At 42.2% G+C, this 17,535-nt stretch overlaps 1 protein-coding gene across 2 annotated transcripts in view; it reads left to right on the forward strand.

Moving 5' to 3' along the window:
- Positions 1-16,267, forward strand: part of OXSR1 (oxidative stress responsive kinase 1) — a 93,429-nt gene extending 77,162 nt beyond the window's left edge. For both annotated transcript variants that reach the window (XM_057398283.1, XM_057398284.1), the window contains exons 10-18: positions 1,898-1,963; positions 2,237-2,359; positions 6,395-6,430; positions 8,404-8,562; positions 10,580-10,653; positions 11,394-11,446; positions 11,859-11,927; positions 12,795-12,859; positions 13,612-16,267. In XM_057398283.1, coding sequence (XP_057254266.1) covers positions 1,898-1,963; positions 2,237-2,359; positions 6,395-6,430; positions 8,404-8,562; positions 10,580-10,653; positions 11,394-11,446; positions 11,859-11,927; positions 12,795-12,859; positions 13,612-13,686 — 720 coding nt within the window. In that variant the 3' untranslated portion in view covers positions 13,687-16,267. The remainder of the gene's footprint in view (positions 1-1,897; positions 1,964-2,236; positions 2,360-6,394; positions 6,431-8,403; positions 8,563-10,579; positions 10,654-11,393; positions 11,447-11,858; positions 11,928-12,794; positions 12,860-13,611) is intronic.
- Positions 16,268-17,535: the final 1,268 nt, after the last annotated feature.

A 17,535-nucleotide genomic window follows, 5' to 3' on the forward strand; every position in this document is an offset into this window, starting at 1 on the left:
AGGCCCACTGCGCAGAGGGTATGTAAAACTTCACCCTCTGTTGCCTTATGGAAAGTGAAGCTCCTGTGATACAAAATAGCAGGAAACTCCCATTTTTAGCCTTGAACTGTCAGTGAGCATCCATGGAATTACTCCCTGGAGATTAGTGCATATGTAGCATGCAAGGTCTAATTGAGGGAGACAGAAATAGTACAAGGGCCAATTTGTACTTCCATGGGAATGAGGAAATGTTTGCTGTTTGCTTATTTTTTTCTGTGGCATGTTTGTGATCAAAATACATGGGTTTTATAGCAGAATGCAGATTGAGCTGCCAAAAAAAAATCTGATACCTGAGATAGCACAGCAGTATTACCAATTAATCAAAGTAGGTTTTAGCTCCCAGATTAAGATGCTTAAATGGAAGTGGCCACATCTAGGTACTCATACAGATATCCTGCTAAAGTTGACAGGAATATAACAAGTACAACCAAGGAAGCCTAGAGAGTGATCCAGTTTATGAAATGTAAGAGGTTGCTTGCTCTAGGGCAAGTTTAATTGATGTCTGGGCTCTTTTCAGTACTCACTAGGTTTTCATTGTTTGTGATGGGATTTTAGGCAACTGAATAGTCTCCATCTGTATACTGGACACATGCTTGGTGTCCAAAGTGATATGATGGCTTACACATTGCTGACCTTTCTCCAATTGCTTATGTGAATTCTGGTTCATGTTACACTTCACTATATGTAAAACTTCCTTCATGCTTTCATTAAGCTGCTGCAGAGTAGCATATTAGCATATGTGGTGATAGAAAATTAACATTATTGTAAATGAGGCAATACTTAAACCAGCACTTGAAGTGAAAACACATGCCAGTTAACACTCAGTGTTAAATTATATTCATACATCAGTCACTGCCAAGCTGACAGCTGTAACGTGAGGACAGAAGAGTCCAACTTCTCTGTCTATATTGAATCATATATTTAAGTGCAGTCTATGTTATGTGGCAATATGTTTTGATAATGCTGAGAGCTACTTCTCAGTAAGTGACAGTGTGTATCTTGTAACTCTCCATCCTGCCTTCAACAAACCATCATGGAGAGGTTCTGGGAGAACCTCACGGGCAGAGACTGCAGGGCTATCCAACTGCACTCATGTGAAGAAGTGAAATACCCAGCCAAATCCAGTGCTGATGCCAGAGTGCTTGCCTGGCTTGTTTCCCCTGTAGCCAGTTTGGCTCAGCAGTCAAGCAGTTGGAAAACTATATGCTCAGGAGCCCACATTAACCAGTCTGGAGTAGCTTGCTGAAGAGGAAATTTAATACAGTAAAACATCACAGCAGTTTCTTAATATTTGGTCTGTTGAGATCATTGCGTTTACTTTCCCCCTAAACTTCATATGTGCTGTACATTTTTTCAGCCACTTTAAATCCTGCTGCCCCAATTCCTCAGTCTTGTTATTCCAGCATAGAGGCTTCCTGCATCCTGGTCTGCCTGACATCTGAGGTTTGCCTTTGAAAGTCAGACTGGCATAAATTTAGGGATAAGATAAAGCAAAGACACTGGATCTAGGTGGAGTAGTATCTGCAAATGGAAGAATGCCAAACCTCTTACCAGGGTATCAGATGCTGCAATATAATAAATACATACCCCAGTAAATCAGACAGAATAGTATATATCTAGATTGTTAATTCTGTGTTACTTTGCATAGGGAAAGGGCCACCTCTAACTGAAAAGGTATTTGGGATGAGACATCATACACTGTTGTCCAAAGGAAGGAGATGTTTAACTTCTTCGGGCGAATGGGGATGAGACATGTAAAACACTTTCTGCAGGAAATAACAGTTTCTTTGTCAGAGATGTTGAAGGAATCAAAGGGTGTTTTTATCAATACAAGCTTTTGGTATTTTTTGTTTTGCAGAATAAAGAATTTTTACAAGAGAAGATGTTGCAAAGAGCACCAACAATCACTGAAAGATCCAAAAAGGTACTGAAAACCTCCTCGGGTTTTGCTTTAGTTCTACTAGTGTTTTATGCTTGTGTTCACATTTTTAATGGTAATTACTGTAGTAGGGCATTTTCTTTATAGAGACCTAGACATTTCAATAAAACACTCAAGCACCCTGGCAGGTGATGAAACCTTGAGATGCTATGTTTATGTACATAAACAGAACCCTTTTGTGCTATGTTTCCTAAAAAAAAAATTAACTGTAGAAACTGTCTGCTTGACATATCAGCTCTCCGTCTTTGTGCTGAGCAGGTCCGGAGAGTCCCAGGTTCCAGTGGACGTCTTCATAAGACTGAAGATGGTGGCTGGGAATGGAGTGATGATGAACTAGATGAAGAAAGTGAGGAAGGCAGAGCAGCAATTTCACAGCTCAGGGTGGGTCCTCAAACTCCAGTAGCTTCACTGTTTTAACTTTTCTGGGAAGCATGTGGCCTTAAGTATAATACACAATAAGTTATGATCCCTCTCTTTGAGTATGTAATCAAATGAAAGAAAACAGACTGAAGGCTAAAGAAAAAACTTGTATTGATCTCTCTCCTGTCATCATTCTGGGGCACAGCTGGTCTCATTCAGGGATGTTGAGTATAATTGGGAACATGAATTCAGACAGTCTGCTGTCAGCTCAGCATAATCATTCACTTGAACTAGGATATTCCCTTTGTTTTTAAGGCTGCTGACTCTTTGAAACGCTTTCTTCTGGAAGTGTCAGGAGAGCTTTTGTCCTACTGCCCTCTCCAGGATGGAGCTGAAATCAATAGGGCCTGTGCTTATGGCTGATATCCGAAATACACAGGGCCTGGTTCTGTCCCTTCAGTTACAGTGAAATCGATTAGTCCCGATAGAAAATGTTATGGCATCCCTAAAGTCATAAGGAGTGATCGGTCTAGCACTTGAAAATCCTGTAAAAAGTACCACCTCTCCCAACGCATACACAAAATCTCCCAAACCCAGATTAACCCGCAGAAACAGAGAAGTAATGCATAATGATCAACAAAAAGAATCTAGTAAGTTTCCAGATAGTCTTCCCCTAGTTGTCAGCAGTCTTGATTTTGCATGTTCTCTTTTCACTACAGCAGGTAGCTTGAAGTGGATTGGGCCTTTAAATCGTTCTGTAATTGAATTAGGCAGTGAAGGAGTTTCAGGAAAGGGGAAAGAAAGGCAGTATTGGTTTGGAGAATTTATCCCTTTAAAGCTTGTAACTTTTCTCATTTCTCTTTCATACATCTGCCTTCTACTGGTGTTCTGTATAGACCTTTAAATATTAAATGCAGGATTTTTGCATCTATTTAGCATCATTTGAAATGTTTGGATTATAAAAGGCTACTATTGATAGAGTAATTCCATATTTTGCTGCAACACCTATTGTGACTTTTTGAAAGGCTTACTATATCCAGCTTCATATTATGTGGTCAAGAAAGATATCTTGGCACAAGGTGGCTACTGAAATTCTTGATGCTTTATGAACTGAAATCTTCAAAATTCCTTTAGTAGGTTAAAATATGATCAGATTAGGCGGCAATATTGTGAAAGACCCTAACTATTTCAGAGATTACTTAGAATTTGTTCTATCTTGTCTCTAAGCTCGGAGTACTATGACTTAACACTGTTTACTGTGTTTTGAACAGTACTTGTTTCATTCCTCTTATGCATTAAAAAGCAGATTGACACGCATGTTTACAGGCTCCTTTTCAAGCCATTTGTTTTTCTTGAAGCTTTGGCATATTTCCTTGTACTGCCGTCTGTTCTGATTGCTCTAATTTGGGCATACTTGTCTAATTTAGCTTTTACTTCTAGGTCTGCTGTTCAAGGAACCTTTAAGACGGGTGTTGGAGCAGTAGGTCTCAATTCAGTTACGTAAAATGTAGTAGTATATTGCCCTTTTGGAGGCACCTGACATAGATATAACAGAACTTTGGGAGACCTGCATCTTTCTGAAGGTTAGGAAGGGCACTATGGCATCTTAGACCTCACTACATGTCTGCCTGGGTACTTGAATCCTGCCATGGGTGTCTTTCCCACAGCTTTTGAGTAATTTTCTTATACCTGAATGTGAAAGGACAGGAATGCCTGTACACCTCATGCATTTGATCCTTTTTTCAAGTGATCATAAGACTTGTAAAAAAACTGCCAGCATTTGCCACAAATATGATGGTGTATTGAGGACTGGTGTTTATCCTGTGGTTTCTGGCTATATTTCCAACACAGGGCATAAATTCCACCTGTCTGTAATCCCTCAGTTGTAGAATAGAATAATTTACATTAACTAGGTGTCACCTTCTACTCCTGCCCATTGCAGTGGGCTGGAGTAGATGATCTTTAAAGGTCATTTCAAACCCAAACCATTCTGTGATTCTATCTGTATCTGTGTTTTATTGCTGTCAGCCTTAAAGTAAAATCACACTTTGCAGATTGACTTAATTTGCTAAAATAGTTAATAATTAACCTGCATAAAAACATGTACATAAACAAAAAGCATTTGTATTTTTTGCTTGTCTTCACTTTTAAATTCACCAATTTTTTTCTATGATATGTACAAAAGTGTATCTTACAAGTCTTACTGGGATGCAGCTGAAAGCAGAGAAACGTTTATTATAAACAGAGCCAGAAATATCTATTCAGCTCATACCATATGGTGACTTGCTGGCTCACTGTTACCTTTTGGACATAAAGACTTGGTGAACTTCTTTCCTCTCTGCATTTAAAACCTTGAATTCAAATTAAACCAATTGTGCTGTGTCATCCCCTAAGTCATTTGCCTTTCATTACTGAGTAAATCTGTGTAGTGGATGCTGTGTGGTCACATTTCACTGGTTACATCATCTCTGGTTGCCCAAGCAAAAATAAATTAGAATTAATGTTTTTTTGGCACACCCCTTAATTAGGTAAACATCTTCTAATGTTTATCCTGGTTCCTTTCTGTCCATGCTTTCCCTTAGTTTACTTCTGTTTGCCGTTTATCTGGGTTAGTTGTTAGCTGTGAGGCAGGGCCAGTGTTTCTGTTCTTGTCTGTACAGTGTCTAGCACACTGCGATCTTTCAGACAAGCTCCTTTTGAGTTACTCCTTGAGGGTGTTTCTAAGAGGGTACTCTTGGATATGAGCTTTGTGCCGGAAAGAACAGCACTGCAGATGTGGATCATGGCTGTTTATCTCTGGGAGCAATGCCATGTTTTTCACCTTGCCTGGTAACTGTCAAGTGAAGGCTCAGCATATTTAGATGGATTTCAGGCTTTATCTTTCCAGCTGCCTCACTTTTTTCCTGACACTGCTTGCACATAGTCATCATGAATGAACTGTTCCTTCTCATGTCCAGCGGGCTTTTTGCAACTTGCAGTTCTGAGAACAAGATGCTTTTTCTCTCATGAGAAGCCTCTGGGTCATATGATTGGTTGGACCAGATGATCCTTGAGGTCCTTTCCAACCTGCTATTCTATGACACGTTACAAGTTGCTCAGGTCTGTATTTGTTATGGTTGTGACATTGGTTACTGCATAAACTGGCTCAGAAGAGTGGCATGAGATTTACATTCTTCTGTCAAACTTGTACTGTCCTAATCTGAACCTGTTTTTTAGACCATTATGTGGAGAAGGAACATCTGTTTTATTAATCCCAGCATGGACCAAGTCATCCCACCTATCTCCACATGGTAATAGGACTAGTTAGAACTCAAAGCTGCAGGCTCTCTTAATTGCAGGAGTACTTGGTAATTCCTTCTGCTCATGGGGAATAGCTAATGCATGTTATCTTTGTTTTACTGATAAGCAAAGGTTGTTCACATTGCTTTGGCTGCACTTTCCTCTCCAGTCCACTGATCTCTTTGTTTCACTGCTTTTTCTCACGGAGTGCATGGCATAATGCAGAGCCCAAGGGCAAGAAGGGCAGGCGAGAGCATTCTTTCTATACAGCAGCACAAGTAAGGTTGATTTCCCTATCCTCAGGTTTTGTATGGTTTAAATAAGTAGGTTTGCAAACTAGTTTCCTAAGTATACAAAGCGAATTTGTTTCCCAGCAGAGTTCTGCAAGGCAGATTTGTGTGATCTGTCTTTTTCTGAAAGACTTGGGTAGCTTAAAATGATTTTTGCCATCTTGGTGCACAAGTAATTTGATCCAATCCGAGTGATCTTCAAAAGTACTGGATTTTGCTACAGTGAACAGCGGTAGCAGCTTAGGATATTGTATGCCACTGCGTAAACATCAACTGCAGCTTTTGAAACATGGCTGTTTCGGGGTGGCGTGATATGATTAGGTTGCCAACAAATTGTGGTGTCCCTTTCATTATTCATCTTAATACATATGTGTAACTTGAAAGCAATTGTGTAGATTCCATATGTTCAGTATGGTTCTGACAAGGCCTTCTAATCAATAAGTTTCACTTTTATCTAGGCAATGATAGTTTTTTCTCTGTTTTTCAGTCTCCCCGAGTGAAAGAACCTGTACAGAATTCTGAGGTAAGCTATAATTGCAGATGGCTTTCTGAAATTATGATACCTAGTTATTGCTGTTGTTTGAAGGCATGTTTTTTATTAGCCTCTTAAAACAATATTGTGTGAAGTAAAAGCTAGTATCTAGCTGAGCTCTGCTTGAAAACCTTATAAAGTGAATCATTGGCTATATAATGCTGAGAGGTCTTCCAGAGATAAGTTTGGTGTAGATCCGTTCACCTTTACTTGCTATTGCAAAAGCCTGTAGGTTGTAAGATCTCGAAACAGTGGAGACAGCTGAGAGACCTGAGCTTATTCAGCTTGGAGAAGGCTCTGGTGAGACCATAGAGCAGCTTCCAGTGCCTAAAGGGGCCAACAAGAAAGCTGGAGAGGGACTTTTGACAAGGGCAGGTAGGGACAGGACAAGAGGTAATGGCTTTAAATTGACAGAGGGGAGGTTTCGGTTACATATTGGGAAGAAGTTCTCCACTGTAGGATGATGAGGCCCTGGCACAGGCTGCCTAGGGAAGCTGTGGCTGCCCTGTCCTTTGGCAGTGTTCAAGGCCAGATTGGATGGGGCTTTGAGCAACCTGGTGTAGTGGCAGGTGTCCCTGGGGGCTTGGAAATAGATGATCTTTAAGGTCCCTTCTAACCCAAACCATTCTGTGATTCTATTGTTTCCTCTTTTAAAAAACTCTAACAAATGACCAACAAAACACATCTTTAAAATGTCTGTTTTGCATACTCTTATTTCACTGGTTTGGAATCTGTGCTCAGAACTGTGAAATAAATCTGTGGTAGTGTTTGATGACAGAAAACTTAAGTTGCAATTTATAACCTGCCTTCAGTTCTGTCTGGTGCTTCTTATATTAGGTATATTAGTATATCTTTCAGTGATAGAGAGTGCTTATCATCTAGAGGCTATGCAATGTCTGTCTTTTCTCTATCGGTGTGAAAAGATAAACAGAGCTGTCTCCTAGAAATTAGTCTTGAGTTAGTCCTGTTCTTCCTTCATCTGTTTCCAGGGATTGATTATAAAGGGAGATCTTACGAAAGGCTACAGTTCTGGCACCGTAATTTGACATAAACTCTAAATTCAAAGAAAAAGCTGAAAACCAGAATCCCTTTGGGATTAATTTCCTGATTGTGGCACATGCCGTAACATACAGTGATGTGGAGGTCTGCTCTCCAGGTTTTCAATATTCAGGGTGATTTTTATTTCCTACAACTCACTCTAAGTTGGAGGGCACAATCAAGAAGTATTGTCAAACTTAGTCCTTTGGCTACCATGCCAAAATCAGGTTCCCTGTTCTGAATAACGTAAGAGGTAAAAAAGTTCAAGCTGTCATTTAGCTCTTCCCCCTCCCCCCAATTAATTGCATATAAATGTTTTTATCTTTAAGTCCAAATCTAAGAGTTTTGTCTGTGTGTTTCAAAGAACTTTGAATTCAGTTTTCAGTGGAATGTCTGTATTACTCTGCCTCTGACGTTTGAACAGAGACGTTTATAGTTATCTTCATGCTTTGCTAGGCTGTGTTCTCTGAAAGGAACTGCAAATCAAAGCAGAGTTGCTCTGCGGTGACTGCATGGCTACTCAAAAGTAGGACTTGGGAACTGAGAAGAGGGGAAACTAAAGGATAGGGTGCACTCATCCAAGCTAGGATATGATCTATGGGCATCCAGCCTTGCTAGCTGCAGAGTGTAATTTTTGTCCAAGATCCATGGCCATGCTGATACCTTGATTTCTTATCCTTCTGTACTGGGGAATAAAGCTTGCAAATGTCAGGGCAGGGGTGTGTGGGGGGGGGAGGTCCCTGAACATAAGGATGCATTAAACCCCTTGAACAGGAACTTGGGATCAGTGTTAGTATCCTAAAGGCCTGGGAATGCCCTTGCATCTCTGGGTGATATATGGGGCAAACAAGTGCTTCTTGGAAAGGTGGTGCTTGAGTCAGAACTCTAAAGTTCCTTTTCTCATTAAAACGCCTTTTTGCTTGCAGCTATTCCCATCAGCTGAGCCTCCAGGTCCTTCACTCAATGCTCCAGCACAGGCACCTACTCAACTACCTCAGGCTGCAGGACAAGTACCTGCACAACCTCAAACTGCTGTACCTCCTCCACCTAGACAGGCTCCTCCAGCAGCCCCAGCAGCAGCCCAGGTAAGATCAGAATCCCTTTGTACCAGGTTTCAGCTTCATGCTTGTCAAGTCTGGAGCAGAACAGCTAAAATAATTGGAAGCTGTGGAAGGTGCTTGTCTGGAGTTGATTTAATGCTGCTGCTTATGCAGAAGTGACAGCTGGCGTGGTGGCTTGCAAAAGGAATATAGCCAACGTGGGTGCGGCAGTTTTTCATGCTTATTCTGTGGGTGAGCAGTGACTTTTTATGCTGTTTAGGGAGCGGACTCTGGCTTGAGGCAAGGTTAAAGGTAAGGAAAAAAAAGGAGAGTCTCATTTAAGTGGTAGCTGCTTCTTCCTGGTATTTAGGGTGTGTCTCAGCATCAGTGACATCTATAAAGTAAGAGTGGAGAGAAAAGTGAGAGGGGAAAAAAACAGAACATATGAGTTCTCCAGACTTTAGAAGAAAGACAGAAGGCCTAGGTTAAAACTGCCATTGTAGCAGACAAAAATTGTGGAGAAACTCCGTCTTTGGGAAGCTTTGAACCTCATGGTGCTTTTAAACACTTGCATTTCAAGCAGGGAGGAAAGAATGGACCTTTATGGGGAGCTACAGGCAATATGAAAGCTTGACAAGTTTGTGTTTAATTCTTAGCTACATCATCCTAATGTGTAGGATGTAGGTCAGATAGGCATTGCACAGTCAGGAAAGAGCTCTGACTTGTGTTAAAAAGAGAAAAAGGGCCAACCCACATCATTACTGAGACACTTGGAACATGTCATCTTGTTTGTTGATTAAAGCAGTGCGGAGTTTGCCGGACACCTGGCTCCTCTCTTTCATAAGAGAAGACATTAATGTTCATATTTATTGATGGGGAGAGGCTGTCAGTGTTGGAGGGGGCCAAGCTACCATCATCCTTTGGCAGATCCAAGAGGAAGAGACTTGGCAGTATTGGCTAGAAAAAACTCTTGGTCTTACTCCTTCCTAGAAGTGTTTCATTATTTTAAAGAACATGGACGATAGGTGCATTGCTTCACTGCAGTCAGCTCATGTTCCTGTTTACAAAACTGTTAAAGATAGCGCCTTAGTCATTAAACAAAAATAGTGGAGTTGGGTCTGACATATTCCTGGCTACACTAATACTTTAATACTTAAATCTCCTGGAAAAGGACCAGTGTTTAATCCCTGAATTTCAAGCAGCGGTGAAGGCCAGGACTCTCAGTCCAGTAAAAGGAAGTAGCAGTGTTGGTCTCAGTGAAAGTATTTTGGTTTGCGCTAGTAGAGTATCTTTCTCCCTGCCACTAGTGGCAATAGCTTATTTGTTGGTACCTTGTCCTAAGGTAAGCTTCATACCTTTATGGCAGTGTGTGTTCTTTGTGGCTCTTTGTTCTTTGTAGCTCTTTTTTTGTTAATAACGTGCTTCTTTACAGCTCTTTGTACCTCTCCTGGTTCTTGTAGCTTGTTGGTTACTGTTTTGCAGACCTCTATGCTTGTCTATGAGCCCTTGTTTGTTTTCACTGACCTGGTAAAGCTTTCACCTTCAACAGAACCAAGATTGCTATCAGAAGCCTTAAGTTCTGTTGCTAGCACAAGAGCACCAACAGCTGAAGTAAAAGTAACTAAAAGTGTATGCTAATCTGCCAATTAAATTATTTTCTAGGTACTCTTCACAACTGTATTGGGTTTTTAAATCAGATGTTTGGGGCAGGGATTAAAATAAAGGAGGTATTGAAGCTGTTGTCAGTGCCCCATAATCTTAAGTTTTGATGCAAAGCAAGCAATCTTTTTACATTTAGCACTTATTCTGAAGTCTCCTGCCATTTTGGCATATCTCAAAGCAGTGTAGTTTATAGTCTTTTAAAGACAACTGCAGAGAGCACCTCCTGGGTTACTATTTAAGTGTGAAGTTCTGTTTCATTAGTCTGTTATTTTCACTGCAGGGTCATGATTCCAGTGACGAGTTAAACTTTTGTGTTTCTAGTCAATCAAGGTTACCTCTAGTTTTACAACCAGAGAAAGGAAGTGTTAATCTACTTTAAAACAATGTAATCCTGTTGCAGGCCCCACCTCCCCCTGCTGCACCTCCGGTACAGGAAGATACGAAAGTCCCCATCAGCCTTGTATTAAGGTTAAGGTAAGGACACAAAACTGACCTGTCAAAGTGAGCCTTTGTAGAGACAGATGGTGGAAGACTTAACAGGGCTGGAAAGGAGGAATTAGCTGGGTTCCCTAAAGGGGATCAGGGATCTTCACCTTGTGCTGGACCACCTTACTGTTCAGGCACAACTTCAGCCAGTTCTGAGAGTGAAGAGCTTTTACCTGATTCAAGGCATGGATTCTGGTCTGTGTCCCTTGAAAACAGGCAGCAAAAGGATTGTAAGTTCATTCTATTATCATTACACATATTGATGTTTCTCATTTAAGAAGCCTGTCTCTTATTTCTGTAGACATCTTAGTTGTTGATAGGCATTGGACTGGGACTTCTGAGCATCACCTCCAAGTCATTCTTGGACAGTTGCATGATGTGTGTGCATCTGCAGTCCCCAAGTGCTTCCTTCCTCTGAAGGATGTTCTTTAAGGATATATCTACTGACAGGTATGAGTTGCTGAGACACTGGAACAATGTGCCCTTGTACCAGAGAGCTGGCACTCATCCTGGACTTCAGCTCATTTGGGCTCTGTCAGGCTGAGGCAGACTATGCCAGGAACCCTGCTTCCAGATGCACACCCAAATGATTAGTTGTGCCTTGAAGGGGAAAGGCTGCAATGAACTCGCTTTTCACAGACTGATTATTCAATGCCAGCACTTTCTTTTGGGCACCTATAAGAGCAATTAAATGGTCTCTTCTATATAAAATTCTCTTCTTCCCACAGGAATTCAAAAAAAGAGCTCAATGATATTCGATTTGAATTTACCCCAGGGAGAGGTGAGCTGGTGGGAAATTAGTGTGTGAAGGTGGCTCGGGAAAGGCAAGGTTCTGTGTGTGGTGTGCAGTTGTGTGTATGGAAACCCCGTATGAGTGCCTGTGCCTTCTTAAAGGGCTTGCCCTATAGTTGGGCTTGGAGCACTGCTGTTGAGAAGACCCTTCTAGTAAAACTGTTCACGAATGTCACCATATCCATATAACCATAAGCCCTTCAGAGAATTCCATTTCAGAGTTTGACAGTGTATTTCAGAGTGGTCTGACTGCACCTGGTGTACACCCTATTGTCTGTCTTGTGTACACAGCACTTTTGCTGTTTGGTTTGTATAAGCTCGATTAGGTTTCTATGTGATGCATTCATCAGCTGGACAGTTTCTGTTATGTGGTGACTGGCTCTTGGGTTTCTGCCCAACAGATACTGCTGACGGTGTGTCTCAAGAACTCATTTCAGCAGGTCTTGTTGATGGCAGAGATCTTGTAATAGGTAATTATGTATTGTGCTTTCTGCTCTAACCATTTCAGTAATTTTTTGCATGTTTAAAATGACCTGATTAATGGGTACTGTGGGAGTTGGCTGTGGCCTTGGTTCTCTACCCCAGTGGTTCTACAAAACCACTCTTAATTGTGGTGACAGTTCTGTGCCAGTACACATAGGCATCCCCCAGTCCATGAGAAAAAGACTTAGTTGGAAACATTATGAAGCAAATGTTCCTTGTAATGCAAAATGAAGGCTAATCAATGCATTAGCTGAATCATTGTCACCTGGCATACATGCATTGCCAAATTTCTCCACAAGCCTGTACTTCTCAAAAGTCCTGCACAAGAGAGGTCTGGGACTGGAATCAGCCAGGCTTTTTTAAGTAGGGCTGGAGAAGGAAGCATAACGTGCACATGCACTAGGGCAGCGGTACATGTTGTGTGGGTATGAGCAGCTACTGCTAGCAACAGTTTGCTAAGTAAATGTGTCCTTCTGTGCAGCAGGTGGGACTTCTAAATTGTCAGCACTGCCTATATATTTCAACTACAGCAAACAAAACGGATCCTTATTCATGGGCTGCAACATTTGGAAGGGCTGCTAGTGTGACATTAACTTGATTTCCTACTTGATTTACTACTAATCCCAACACATCCAGGAAAAAATAACTACATTTGAAAAAGAAGCATAGTAAGAAATTATAGCATTTTCAGTTTAAAGCAATAGATTTAAGTAGACAGAGTCTAATTGAGACCTAAACATTTTTTTTCATTTTAAAAAGTTTTAAATTTGAGTAATAGAAAAAGACCTAGTGAGTGGGATGTTTTTCTCTAGCCTGTCCTAATATTTGCCCTTTTTCTGTGTGTGTGATTTCAGTTGCAGCTAATTTGCAGAAAATTGTGGAGGAGCCCCAAGCCAACAGATCCGTCACTTTCAAACTGGTATTTATTCCTGTTCCCTAATTGAACAAGATGTCACTTGCAAAGAGAAGGCATTGCATTTAGGTGCCTGTGATGTCTACTGTAGGCATCTAATGTATGCACTCTAAATCCTCCCTTCTTTCCCAAAGCTTCCTGCTGGTTGTCTGACAGTAGGCAATGCAGATTCCCACTTATGTCCTCTCATCAGCACCTGGGTTAAATAAGTGTGAGATGATGTGCTAATACAAACATTCCCTTATCCTGGCTGATAAGCATATCAAAATGTTACAAAAGAGTATTTCTGGGCTTGGAGCATACAGTTGTCCAGAAAGGGCAGAAATACTTCAGGGCAGGTAAGTGGGCTGAGAAATGCCATAGACTCCTTTTTTGGAGGAGGAGAATGAAGATGGCCCAGACACATTGCCTCTGAGAAAGAAATGAAGAAATAAAGCAGGAAGGGGACAGGGTAGCATGGGACGGGCAGGAAAAACGGTGTAACCAGTTTATTGGTAGTGAAGCAGTGTGTGCCATTATTTCTGTAAGGAGTTATCACTTGTTTTGCTCCAGTTAGTGCACAGAGCCCTGGTCAGAGCAGATACTGGCAAAACTTCAGTCCCAGCCCTTCCTGTCTTCAAATAAAAGAGACATCCCTGTGGCTGCTTCCTCCCCAGGGAGGAGACACCTGATACACCTTGTTGTGTTATGTAGGGTGATAGATCTCGGCAGCTAGAACATGTGTGTTGCTATTTGGATCTCTGTTCCTTGTGTTTCAGGCATCTGGTGTTGAAGGCTCAGATATTCCTGATGATGGCAAACTCATAGGATTTGCACAGCTCAGCATCAGCTAAACAATGGTCCCAGGAGATGTTTCCCAACCGAGAACCCACATGTGCATATTCGTAATGCTTCTGTTAGCCTAAAAGAGAAAAAAAAAACCACTACTGCCAAAGAATTGAACTACAGCCCCCTTCCTAGAAGCTTTAACATTTTCCTTAATAGGATCACAAACCTTCCTGAAATTACCGATGGTGTTTACACCTTTTGTAAACAACTCTCATGTTTTTGTACCTGTCATCTCAAACATGCAGATCCAACATGTCATTGCCTGCATGTTCATTTTATTATTGCCTTACTTTAAAGAAAAATACTACTGAGTACGAAGCAGGGGGTTCCACTGCTCTGATGATCTTGCCTAAATGTTTGCTTACATGTGGTTTCATTTTTTTCACTTGCTGTTTTTGCACAAGTTTTAATACTGAATGGATCTTTTTTCTTTGTGGTTTTTTTTTTTGTCCTTTACCTGTTCCTCCTATCTGAAACACCAATGTACATGTTGCTTGGGTCACCTGGAGTGCTGAGAAATCTGCTTCTCTTTGGCTGTGTGTTTTTAAAACTTCCTGGTTTGAATGCTTGCGTCTGAGAAAGCAAGCCAAGTCTTAACCTACAGGAGGGAGAGACATCTTCCCTTGTGTTTGTGTTTTTGAGAAGTTCCTTGACTTTGAGGTGTTAGAAGTCAGCTTCCCTTTGTAAACTGCCTTAATTTTATTTCATTTTATTTTATTTTGTATCATTTTGGTTCTCTCCACATGAGTGCCAGGCGTGGCATGAGGGCTGAACCTTTCAATTTGTGTTAAAGCAGTCCTTCAACAAAATGTCTTTCATTTTGCATCTTGGATGTAGTCTGTTCTTGAAGCAGACCCATGAGGCATTGCTGTCCAGAAACTGGCCTTTCAGATGATCAACAAAGTATTTGTGATTAGAGGGAGAGGAGATGTGTGTTACTCTGTGTTTGGAAACAATGCACTTCAGCCTGTTTCTGAAGCCCAGTCTGTTATGCCTGGCTGCGTGAGTCCTCCCGACGTGTCTCCCAGTCCTTTGCAAACTGGTACCCGTGGAACCATCCCTGTCATGTTTCACAGCAATAAAGAATCGCCAGTAGAGTGGTAGTACTGGGCAAGCGAGTGCCGGGCTGTGTCCCTCCTGCACTAGTCGCTCGGGTCGTCGGTCCGAGCCCTCACATTTGATCAGGATGTCACTGCAACCCTGTCACACACGTATTTAGCTTTTCTTTCTATGTGGTGTTGAAGTTGAGTTTCTACATGAATAGTATAAATTATACTCCGAGTTTGATAAGAGACACTTGTAATGCAATATGTGAATAATAAATGGTGTTGACTTTTTTCCTACTGTTTCACAGTTGGCCTTTGTAACTGCTATTGGCTCTGGAGTGTTTTCTACACAGAAATTGCAAGTCTGTAATTTAGCACGCAGATGGAAACGTGTTTTGTTTCCATCAGCCACAAACAATGCAGAAACAGCAGAATGACTGAGTTCAATTAGGACTTTTTTATTTCCAAGTCTTCAGATGAACAATCTGTATTTATATATTGTTCTTTATGAGCAGCTGTGGAAGCTTCCCGAATTATGCATGTTCTTTTTATACTGCCCTTGATGCTTTTAGCCTCTAGGTGGATATTGGGTATGTCCCCATGGGCCATTTGCAGCCCTGTGGCTGGTGAGTGTGAAGGGGAGGGAGAGGAGAAAGAGGGTTTAGGAGCTGAGAGCATGTCAGGGTGCTGAGCAGATGTTCTCCAGAGCCCAGGAAGTGGGTGCCTCATACCAGGGAGTTGGTGGTAGCTGAGTTTGCCCAAGTGTGTTCTTGCACATGCATGTGGCACCTCTGGTGCTTCCTCCTGTTGTCTGACACAAAAAGCTCCCTGTGGTGTCCGCCATCGAGCTTCTTGGCTTGGGAAGAGCAGGCTGGCCTCTTGTCACCCTGTGCTCAGTACAGGTGTATTGGAAAGCCTTAGGATATGGGGATGAGGTAGTCTTGGTACAGTATTATTTTCCCTTCTCTCTGCATGCCATGGGGACCTCCTTCATTCGTGTACTGGTGCTGAGAAAGGTAGAGCTCAAACTGGTCAAATGGAACAATGCAGTGTCTATTTATTTATTCCCCACCTTCCCAAAGCCAGGACCTTTAAGAGCTTGAGGTCACCCTAACCTAAGGCTCCTTGATTCTTCAGTGGAGAAAATAAGGAAGAAACATGGTTTTGCTTTATAGATCTCCAGATGTTTTGGGATAAGGATCCAAAATATTTACTTGGGCTATTACAGTGCTAGACAACTGTCTTTTCTGATGTTGTTCCAGTAAGTGCCAATGCTGTTCATAATTGTTTTCCAGTGTCATTAAGAATTTGGTTTTTGTGCAAATTTCTGATCTGAACCTGAAATCAGGTGGTAATTTTAAGTTAGTTCCTACTTTGAAGGACAATGCTCTGTTAATGAAAATGGATCCTCTTCACAACTTTGATGTATTGTAGATTATAATGAAAGATGTAAAATATTCAGGCTTTTTTCCTTTTTTGGACTTTGTATTTTACTGCATGTCTCTAATTTTTAATCAATAAAGAACAAATTGTCCATTGCCATGTGTTTGGTGTGTGGTTTATGTGTCATTGGGTCGGATGGTGCATGTTGGGAAGGGGTTTGTTTCAGGGGTGTCTGCTACCCCTGCAGCATTTCTGTTTTGGCTGGTGGAAGGTTTGAGAGCCCGTGGGAAGACACGGTGGGCACGTTCTATAGGAGTTGTGTGCAGAAATGGAGCCAGGATGGCACCTGGGGTTGTACCCTGAGGGCTTGCCTTCACTTGAAAGGTTTGCTCCAAGTTCTTTTTGCCCTGTGCAGCTGGAAATGAGCTTTCCCTGTCCAGGAATGCCTCAGGGTGACATAGCCTGGTATTAAAGTGGGATGATTTATACTCTGGAAAGCATTTGGAGAGTGAGCTGCACTTCCTCCTCTCCACCTCCACAATGCTTGTTCTTCCTGAATTTGAGGCTTCAGGGCAGATCTGATCCAGAGGTGTCCCTGAGGTCTCTCATTACATTTGTAATGGAGCCAGGACTTCCAGAAGACTCACTCGTGTGAGAGGTAGAGCCCAAGCATGTCCCCAGCTCTTGTCATCCTGACAGCTCTTTATCTGTAGCTCAGCCATTCCTCTCTAAGCACCAGTATCCCCTGCTGCAGCTTACTTGTGTGTCAGTGGTTGTGCCTTGGGTTGTGAGAGCAAAGAGGTACCTGAAGTGAAAGGTCTTGCCCAAGTGTGGTGGGACTGGTGGCAGACTGTCCGCAAACCTCTTGCCATGGGATTGGAAATACTTCTGTGACCTGGCACTGGCCGCTACTGTGAAGATGGAGGAGACCACAAAGATGCCCTGAGGCCTGGAGCACCTCTCTTTTGAAGACAGACTGAGAGAGCTGGGCTTGTTCAGCCTGGAGAAGAGAAGGATCTGGTGAGACCTTAGGGCAGCTTCCAGTGCCTAAAGCGGCCAACAAGAAAGCTGGAGAGGGACTTCTGACAAGGGCATGTAGTGATAGACAAGGGGGAATGGCTTTAAACTGACAGAGGGGAGATTTAGGTTAGATCTAAGGCAGAAGCTCTTCCCTGTGAGGGTGGTGAGGCCCTGGCACAGATTACCCAGAGGAACTGTGGCTGCCCCATCCCTGGCAGTGTTCAAGGCCAGGTTGGATGGGGCTTGGAGCAACCTGGTCTAGTGGAAGCTGTCACTGCCTGTGGCAGCGGGGCTGGAACAAGGTGAGCCTTGAGGTCCCTTCCAACCCAAACCATTCTGTGATTGTATCTCCCCCCAGCTGCTGACTTTCCAGCTGGAGAGGAACCTCCCCTGGATGGTGTGTGC

The sequence above is a fragment of the Pezoporus wallicus genome, unplaced genomic scaffold (assembly GCF_028554395.1).
Source record: "Pezoporus wallicus isolate ANWC-B61680 ecotype Strahan unplaced genomic scaffold, APGP_CSIRO_Pwel_v1 contig_7237, whole genome shotgun sequence".
Taxonomy (NCBI): domain Eukaryota; kingdom Metazoa; phylum Chordata; class Aves; order Psittaciformes; family Psittacidae; genus Pezoporus; species Pezoporus wallicus.